Source organism: Sinocyclocheilus rhinocerous, unplaced genomic scaffold (assembly GCF_001515625.1).
Source record: "Sinocyclocheilus rhinocerous isolate Xijiao unplaced genomic scaffold, SAMN03320098_v1.1 scaffold3282, whole genome shotgun sequence".
Lineage (NCBI taxonomy): Eukaryota > Metazoa > Chordata > Actinopteri > Cypriniformes > Cyprinidae > Sinocyclocheilus > Sinocyclocheilus rhinocerous.
The window spans coordinates 42,529-51,639 of NW_015648547.1; the positions used below are offsets into that span (position 1 = coordinate 42,529).

Genomic DNA, 9,111 nt, shown 5'->3' on the forward strand with positions numbered 1-9,111 from the left:
GCTCAGTTAAGAATCTCCATAGGATCCTATAGGCCCCTCTAGTGGCAGTAACCATAAAATGCGACTTTATGACTTTTTTTCCACCAGATGCGTCAGAAAGACTCAGTGACCTCATTCCAAGTTCATCTGCAGGTTTTTGATGAAAAGGGACTGGAATTGTCTTTTTTTTTTCTTTTCTGAAATACTGTGACAAAATTGCTTATTTGCTCATATTTTCTTAGAAATATCCAGAATTTAAGGTACATAAAATAAAAATCACCAAAAAATAATAATAAAAAAATACATAAATACATAGATACATAATTCGAAAAAAAATTATAAAAATGGATCGAAATGAGCTTTCTGGACTAAAATAAAAATTAGTGTCATTTTAAGCTTTCGGGTCATTTTGACCCGCGAGGGACACTTTTGTTACAGGTATGGGAGGGACACACAAAGGTTAAGCAGCCTCCTAAGGTATAGTTCGGGGAACCCGCCTAGAACAGGTACACCTTTAGTTAAGGCATACCTTTAGAGTCTTCGTAGAGTGCTAAGAGACAGCGTTATCGGGAAACCCAGCCCTATAGTCAGTATGCTATTTTTGCAGAGTCAGAAATTGTTCTATTTAAAAAAAATAAAAATAAAAAACCTTTTTTCATTCGCTTTGCTCAATGTATGTTTCAACGTGCTCCTTTTGATTTCGTGAACTAGATATTTCATTTGGTCTCGGCCGGGTCTCATAGAGTTTATGTACAGGTGTAAATCAGCGTGGTCGTAGTTATAGCACAGTAGCATAAAGCCAGACAATAACTAATGCTCTACTTCTAGTGTTCATAAAGCAGAGTAAGAGAGAAATGTTAGACTTTTCAAGAAATTATTGTAAAGGTGATTCAAACAACAAACAATCCAACATGCAGAAAAGCATATATGGAGCTTTATGGAGCATCAAAATGATCAATGAAAATAAAGATTGTACTTACGAAGACCAATTTCTAGCCAACTTTTCCACGAATTTTTCAAACTTTATTAAAATACATGAATATTCCAGAAACTCTTGAAAATTTCTTGAAAATTCGCAACAAGAAGAATCATTGCTGAGAAATGCATTTCATACGGCTCCATAATCCGAAACTTAAATATCGAAATCGTATCAAAAGTGTATTATTAGGCTATTGGGGAAGACAGAGCAAGACGCTTCGGGATGACCCTGGTGATTCCCCTGCCTTTTAGCTCCGCCTACTGGCGCGTCAAGGTACTGGACTATTTAGCATTGAAATCACTTCAATCTATATTGAAATGTGTGTTGTCTCCTGTCAGTGGCAGCTGTCATTTTGTCTGTACATACATTTATAAGTGACTGATTTATTAATTTCATAGTTTGCTTATATTAATCAAGCCATTTTATTTAATGCCGTTTATTTTTGAATGACGATCTATCCATTCACTATAAGGAACATCTTGTGCTTGTAGATTTGTATTTGATTCATCTTATTAAGTTATATTCAGTGCTTAACATGTTTGGTCATTTTAGTATTACTACTCAAAAAAAAAACAAAAAAACAAATAGGCTAAATAGAGAAATTTGAGCAAAGATTAAACATGATCATGAGAATTTGAATGACAGCAAATGCTTCAATGAAATAAAGTGAATTTTCATGTCAAGTGTTCTGTGACTTCTGTCAACACTGGAGTAAAAGGCACAAATTGATAAACATAATGAAGGATGTCCCATTATGCACACCATAGTTGATAAGAGTGTGCCAGAGTGTAACCCTGGTGTGATAATAATCCCCTTATTTGAAATGTTTACATCACTGTGTATTTCCTCAAAATGGTGAGCATTCAAGTGCACTCATGCTGCGCTCACATCATAGCCTAATGGTCACATGACTTTCCCCCACCATGAGTCGTTCATTTTGAAGGAATCTTTGGTTTCAGGAGACCCGAGTGTTTTTTCTAATTTTTTTTATCAGTAACAACACACTACACAGACGGCCATATCATACAAGAACCGGATTAAAACAGCCTGCAATTTATCCTAAATCAATTCATTAGTTGAGTCAGTAGATCTCAAAACTTTTATATTCATTTCTGAAAGGCAAAAAAAAGAGATAACAGTTGTATGCACTGTTAACAGTTTAGTACTGGCTTTGAATATTAACTTTTAGTTTATTTGTTTGGTTGGTTTTGTTTCGTTTATGATAAGAATTTATGCACTCTCAGAAAATTAGGTGCAAAAGCTGTCACTGGGCCGGTACCTTTTGGAAATAATACACCTTAACTTAATTACCTCTATAAGGTGCACATTAGTAAATTAAAGGTACATAATAATACCTCAAGTGAATATGTTAGTATTTTTAATGGTACATATTAGTACCTCTCTTTTTTTGCACCGGTGAGTTTTTGTACTTTTTTTCCCCCCTAAGAGTGTGCGGCTGTCACGTGACGTGAATCATTACTCGTTTCTGTATGGAGTCGACATGCGCCTGCCACATGACAACCGAACGAAAGGCCAAGTCGAGTGGTGAGCTAATGGTTTCTGTTTCTCATAGTTTATCTATAAAGGCTGTATTATTACGATTTCATAGTTCGCATCATGTGATCCAAGTTTGCACAAATGGGCATGTATGACCGTTATGGGAAGGTTGTTTCTTCCATTTCAGGGACTTCTCTGATGTATATAATTTTGTTTAGATAGTAGATAGGGTCCTGGACAAGGGTAAAACAATCAAATCTACACACAAAATGCATTTCAAAACTCAGATGGGTCATGTAGGCTAACTGCATCTTCGGCTTCACTTGAGGACTCGTGACTGTAAAAGACATCAATGTAAATAGTTTTCACCACTGGAGGGCGCAAGGGTCAGCAATATGCAAAAACAAGTACGTTTAAGACCTTGCATGAAAGTGCATTTGGAGGACTCTGCTTTTTAGCGCCATGTGCATTCAGGAGATATTCAAGTACTTTCAAGAAGCGTGGGAACCCTGATCACAGTAATATTTACTGAAAATGCAAGATAATGTCATTTGTAGTAAGAGGCTGATATGATATTCAAACGAGTAAAATCTCATTTTGACAGAGATATAATACTTTATTGATATGTGTACATATTTGTCAGTGCCTTCAAAAATGTGTGCACAGAGGCAAATTATGTAGTTTCAACATCTCAGAAAGCCCATATGTTTTAGACAGGAACAGACAGAGCAAAAGAGAGATAGAGATGGCATGGTTATTTTCCTTTTTTGATTTCTAAATACATTAGACTAACATTTAATTACAGTCACAAAACAAATAAAAAACCTTGGAGTCTTCACAAGTTCTTTTAACAAATCATCACTGCTTCACCTGGGAAAAAAAAAAAATATCTATAGTTAAAAACACATTAAAGACTTAATGCAATCTAAATTGAAGCATGCATATAACACTAAGAACATGCAGTAAAAGTTACAAAAGGCATCATCTTACTTAAAATGTTCGGCACGTTATTTAGTAATATTTGTATTACCTTGAAGAAGCTGAGCACAGCGCTGTAGGTCAGAGAAAAGAGGAAGAGGAAGATAAATGAGGTGGCAGTGGACCAGAGACTTCTGAACTCATCCTCCTCCAGAACATCTCTATTGCAGTCCAGAGCAAAGCCTGTCTCTGGCTCAGGTGGCTCACCTAAAAAAGAAAACACATGTACAGGAGACATGTGTATGGTAAGCACATGGTGCAAAACATATGTGAGAACATGAATCGTGCATCCTGAATTAAAAGTCCAGTATTATTAGACTTCTAGTTAGTAACACTTAAGCACATGACAGCTTTATGTACTGCATACGTGTACTCACATACATTCATTTGCACACACAACTGAGTGTACACTGAAGAGACAAACATACAGTATATTATAGTCCAGTCTGTTAGACATTGATAGTGCATTAGAACATACACTTTATAAAACTATACAAACATTTATGGTATGCTTATCAAGTAACTTACTTTTTTCAGCTGACATACTAATAATACAAGTGCACATAAAAAATATCACATATACCATCTGTATGTTTTATTGATTGAAAAGGCCAATAATTCCTTGTGATTTTGATGGTTATCTTTAAAATTGAATAAGTGGCTTTTACTAGAGACAGAGACAAAAATTCTCATTTGTCTAAATACTTAAGAAGAAAAAAACGGGAGCAGAAAGTGAAGCACACCAAGTTTCTGATTAGAAAAACGATGTGAGAGCTGGACTAAATCATGCAAACAAATATTTATTGCTTGTAAAACAACACAAAAATGGCATGTTATATTATAGGCTAACAGCAGTACAGTGAGCACGGAACAAAACATAAAGAAGCTCTATGATATTGTTCTGACAATGTTTTCATGTGACCATATTTACTTACATGCAACATGTAAGTAAATATCAAATTAAACATATAGTCTTGAGTGTAATTTGACTTTGATGTTTGACCCATGCAGTAAAGTGATACAGACATAGAGACAGAAATATGCACAAAAAACATCAAAGATACTGTACATAATCTGACGAGACAGCAACAGGACAAAAGCACTGGAACACTGAACAACAGATGAACAATGATAGTTTGGAAATGCTTGCACATTAATCACATGAAAGTTCTGGCTGTTTACTTTGGCTTGTTGAAGCTTGTAATGGAGCACTTATATTGTCCATGTTGGCATGTTTGACTGCGCAGATGATGATGTTGTTATACTCTTCTTTTGTCATTGTTAGGATGCTGAGAACAGACGTGGAGTCCTTTTGATGGATGGGAGCACTGGTTGTGCCCTCTCTGTAAGGCTCTTTACCCACTCTCCACATGATATAGACATCGCCGAGTTTAAGACTGGTGACCTCACACACCAGAGAGACAGGATCTGTGACGTTACTATCGGGTTTGTAAATGGTAACACTTGGTTTCTTTTCATCTGAATTGGAGGAAGTGATAAAGCTTTATTAAACAAACAGAAAATCAGATAATAATATATAACAATAGTGTATCAAGGCAGTCTAATCTTTTTGACAGCGAAAGCCTTTCAAATGGTCTTGCAGGCAATACAATTTTTTTCCAGGCAATAAAATTGTTTACAACCTTTCAGCATCTATAACTGCACATAGAGCCACAAAGGTAATTATACGTTTTAGACTGACTTACCTCCTTTATGAAAACGGATCTTCTGCTCGATGTCTCCGTTATTATTTGTGTCACTGGTGGTGCAGGTGACCATTTCACCATCAAACCATTTCTTTGTGTCAACAGTGACATTGTGTTTTTTTATAAACTGTGAAATGTCATTAGAAAACTTGACTGTTCCTGGTCTCACATCGATTCTAGCTTCTTTCACGGAGCATGACACTGAAGCTTTTTCCACTGTATCTTTTATATCTCCAGAAACAACAGCTTCCAAGACAACTTCATTTTTTAAAAATATTTCTCTCTGAATTGGTGGCTTCAGTGTCAGTGCAAATTTAGCTACAAGGGAGTAAGAAAGTAAATATTTCTTCATCTGTAAATTTGGATTAATGTGTATATATGTGAACTGGGATTAGTTTGAAGGAGTGTATCTTTGTGTGAATTTGAAATAGAAATTAAAGCATGAACTAGAGACAGCAAATCGACATTCGATGACTTACCTTTGAAGTATGCTGTCGTGGTAAACGGTTTTCCCCGGTGTGTGACCTCACAGGTATACTGAGTATTCACATCCCAATTCTCTCTGCTGACTTCATAAAAACTGTATGCTGTATAATGACCTGTATCATTCAGTTTGCGTTCCAGTTTTAGCTGGCTCATGCTGTTGGTATTATTCACTTTCCATTGTACATCGATCTTCTTGGGATAGAAATCCTCAATGACACACATGACGGATGTACTTTTCAGAGTTGTTACAAGAACCAAGCTCAGGGTTGGTGTTTGTGGTTTCACTGTAATTAAAACAAAGTTTATGTACAATAAAAATATGTGAAGGACAACTGACATTTTGCAAACTTAATTTCACGGTGTACCTCAACAGTTTAATTTAACGTTCATCCTGTTAATGTCTGTTGTTACCTGTTGTGAATGTTTCTGTGACATTTCCTGATGGGTGTCCTGCTTCACATATAATTTTACTTTGATTCCATTCTGCTTCATTAATAGTTATATGGCTGACTTTCAACATCTTGTTTCCAGTTCCTACTGTGGGGTACTGGATGAAATTAGTCAAAGAATTTCCGCGCTGATCCATCCATTTGAAATTGACAGATTCAGCGGGTGAAAACCCAGTGGCCAAACAGCCAACAAGTAGGGAACCAGGTGAGGATTCACACGGAGACATCATAAACACATTTGGTGCTTTGGGAACTGAATCTGAAAGAGTGAAACCACACAAAACACGGGCTAGTATACACACACTGATGAAGCAAAATGCAGTGGACTTAATTGACCTAACAGTTGCTTCAGCAACCCCCAGATATTCTCCTAAAACATTTGTATGGCAATCACATACAGGCTGCATTAATAAATTAGTTATTCATATAAAACTACACATTAAAAAAAAGCTATGTGCATGTTTAATTTAGTCACAAATGAAACATTTTGATTAAATTGTTAGTAATAAAATAGCTGAATAATAAAACAGCCTATTAAAATCGAGGGGTCAAGACCTGTTTTGCTCATATTCAATAGTATGCTAATGGCACAGCTCCTCTGTCAATAATGTACCAACCTCCCCTCAGCACCAGCAATTAAAATTCTCCTGATTGAAACAATTGATCATAAACTGTCTAATCTATAGGCCTGCGTCAAAAATAGCCACTGACTATAATCCAATTAGGCTATGCGTTTTTATGCTAAAGCATCACAACCTTAATCATTAAGACCTACCCGTCAAAATATGGAAATAGGCTATTTTTACATTTAGTTAATATATCTAAATCCACAATTTTAACGTGCAAAACAATCAGTTTAGCAATAAAACAGACACTGCAACAAAATCTGGCTACTTTAATAGTGGTGTCGTTTCATGTCGTTTTCGAGAGCCAGTCCGCGAGCCTATGGCAGGCAGTCATTTTTCGGAATCGCACCGGTTCACTCAGACAGCACGATACCAATCAGAATCAATAGCCTATTCCATGCAAGTTCCGTTTATAATTAAAAATTAATTTTCCCTATGAAATTCCTGATGTAGAAGAAATAGCATTTACATTTAGCAGATGCGTTTGTATTAAAACGAAAACAGCAAAAACAGAACAAAAGCACGCACATAACTGGCAAAATGCTCAAGGGTGCTCGACAACGGAGAAGAAAAGACAAAAGTCGGCGCACCAAAGTCTGCGTGCTCGAAACGTCACCTGTGTGATAGTCCAGTATTCAAAATTTTTTTTTTTTTTGAGCTTTGGTGTGGCGACGTTTGTTCTGTTTTCTTATGAAAACACCCGATTTAGCACATTTATTTTTTAAAGTTAACAATTCAAATATGCACTATTTTCCCAGTGTTGTTTAAGCTTTTCACAAGGTTTCATGGTTCCAAGGTTGCACTATTTTTTAGATTGAGATTAATAGAGGGCAGCTTTGACAGGATTGATTCTGGTAATAAAACCTACTTGTTCTCTATAATGAAAGAAAACTTAATATATTCAAAAACGTGCGAAACAGACATAACAGGCCATATCCTATACTATGCCAAAACGAACAGTCGAATATTAAAATTGTCTGTCATATATATATAATTACACTGAAGATATGAAAACGAAAAATTTAGGAAAAAAGCGGCAAATCACTTACTAACTATATCACAGCGCTACATTATTTTATATCAGTTGTACAAAAGCCTAGTTCTGTTGAATATAAAAGGTTCCGCCTGACCATAATTAGTCTAGCGAGGCCAGGACCGAAATAAAGAAAACATATACACATTGAGTGTTCTGCTTTTACAGTAATAAATAATTTTATAGGCTAACTGTAGGACAGCTATGTGTCAAAATGAAAATAGACTGTCAGTAATTTATTAAGCACCCTCATATTTTTCTGCATTGATATAGATTCGCATTGCCTACTTGATGTGCGTTTACATTACTCTATAAAGTTCAAAGGTTTAAAAAATGAAACCCAGATAAGGTGTTTAAAGATTTAGCCAAATTTAATACACAGTCTAAATTAATGCAACATCAAAATAATCCAAGGTCGTTTCTAAAAAACAATAGGCCTAGAGATACCGACATCATGGGAATAGACAGGATAATCTAACATTAATATAAAGCACGTTTTGTTTGCAGACTAGTAGCTACGGTATGTGTTTTTATTTTTTATTTTTTTAATTGCAAGTATATAAGCTACAAAATTTTTGAAGTAAAAGAAGTAAAGAACTTACTTGTGACGATCACTTGTGTGCCTTTACCCCAGTAGTCAAAGCATCACAGTGCGACCTTATACATTCTCTGATGTGCGAAAACCTTGACGTTCTGAATTGAAGAGCACTTTAAGAGCTGAACATGTTATTTCTAGTATTTCTCACGCACTCACGCAAATTCAGAAGTAGTTACATTTTTCAAATACTAATTCTATCTGTCGAGGATAAATGTATGTGCATAAATTACATAAAATATTTACGTGTGTTTAAATGTATTTTAAAAGTATTTTACAAAAAAAAAAAAAATATATATATATATAAATATATATACACAGTATATATATATATAACTAGTCGCTGGCATCTTGAGTCTAATTTGTGCAGCTCTTACACTAGAGAAATACAAAATTATATCCTAATGAGTTGTTAATTAGTAAAATAAATAATAATTTAAGTAATCAAGTAAATCTTGTTTCAGGGATTTTTAGAACATTCGAGTTGAAAAATAAGACGAGATTTTAAGATTAATATATTTTGTGCGTGTGATTAGCCTCCTTAAGATTAGTATTTTACACACACATAAAACACACACACACACACACACTGGTTTTCATATTTTGTGGGGACATTCCATAGGCGTAATGGTCTTTATACTGTAAAAAACTGTACTTTCTATCCCCTTACTTTAACCCTACCCTGGAACCTACCCCTCACACAAAACTTCTCTATTATTTATAGGCTTGTTTCTTCATGGGGACCAAAAAAAAAAAAAAAAAAAAAAAAAAAAAAAAAAAAAA

The 9,111-nt window shown here is 35.0% G+C and overlaps 1 protein-coding gene across 1 annotated transcript; it reads right to left on the reverse strand.

Annotated features, from left to right (window-relative positions):
- Nucleotides 1–4,217: 4,217 nt before the first annotated feature.
- Nucleotides 4,218–8,390, reverse strand: LOC107709907 (Ig heavy chain C region, secreted form). Its single transcript, XM_074560067.1, has 5 exons — nucleotides 8,336–8,390; nucleotides 6,037–6,333; nucleotides 5,619–5,909; nucleotides 5,140–5,457; nucleotides 4,218–4,912 (listed from the first exon to the last, which is right to left on the reverse strand). The coding sequence occupies exons 2-5, from the start codon at nucleotides 6,302–6,304 to the stop codon at nucleotides 4,587–4,589; spliced, it is 1,203 nt and encodes a 400-aa protein (XP_074416168.1). The 5' UTR covers nucleotides 6,305–6,333; nucleotides 8,336–8,390; the 3' UTR covers nucleotides 4,218–4,586.
- Nucleotides 8,391–9,111: the final 721 nt, after the last annotated feature.

What these genes read in the sequence shown, in the direction of transcription:
- LOC107709907 (XM_074560067.1), bottom strand. Translation starts at nt 6,304, where the DNA reads ATGATGTCTCCGTGTGAATCCTCACCTGGTTCCCTACTTGTTGGCTGT. An exon ending in CACAGAAACATTCACAACAG is followed by an intron (nt 5,910 to 6,036) that starts GTAACAACAGAC and finishes TTTTAATTACAG; the next exon opens with TGAAACCACAAACACCAACC. An exon ending in GATCCGTTTTCATAAAGGAG is followed by an intron (nt 4,913 to 5,139) that starts GTAAGTCAGTCT and finishes CCTCCAATTCAG; the next exon opens with ATGAAAAGAAACCAAGTGTT.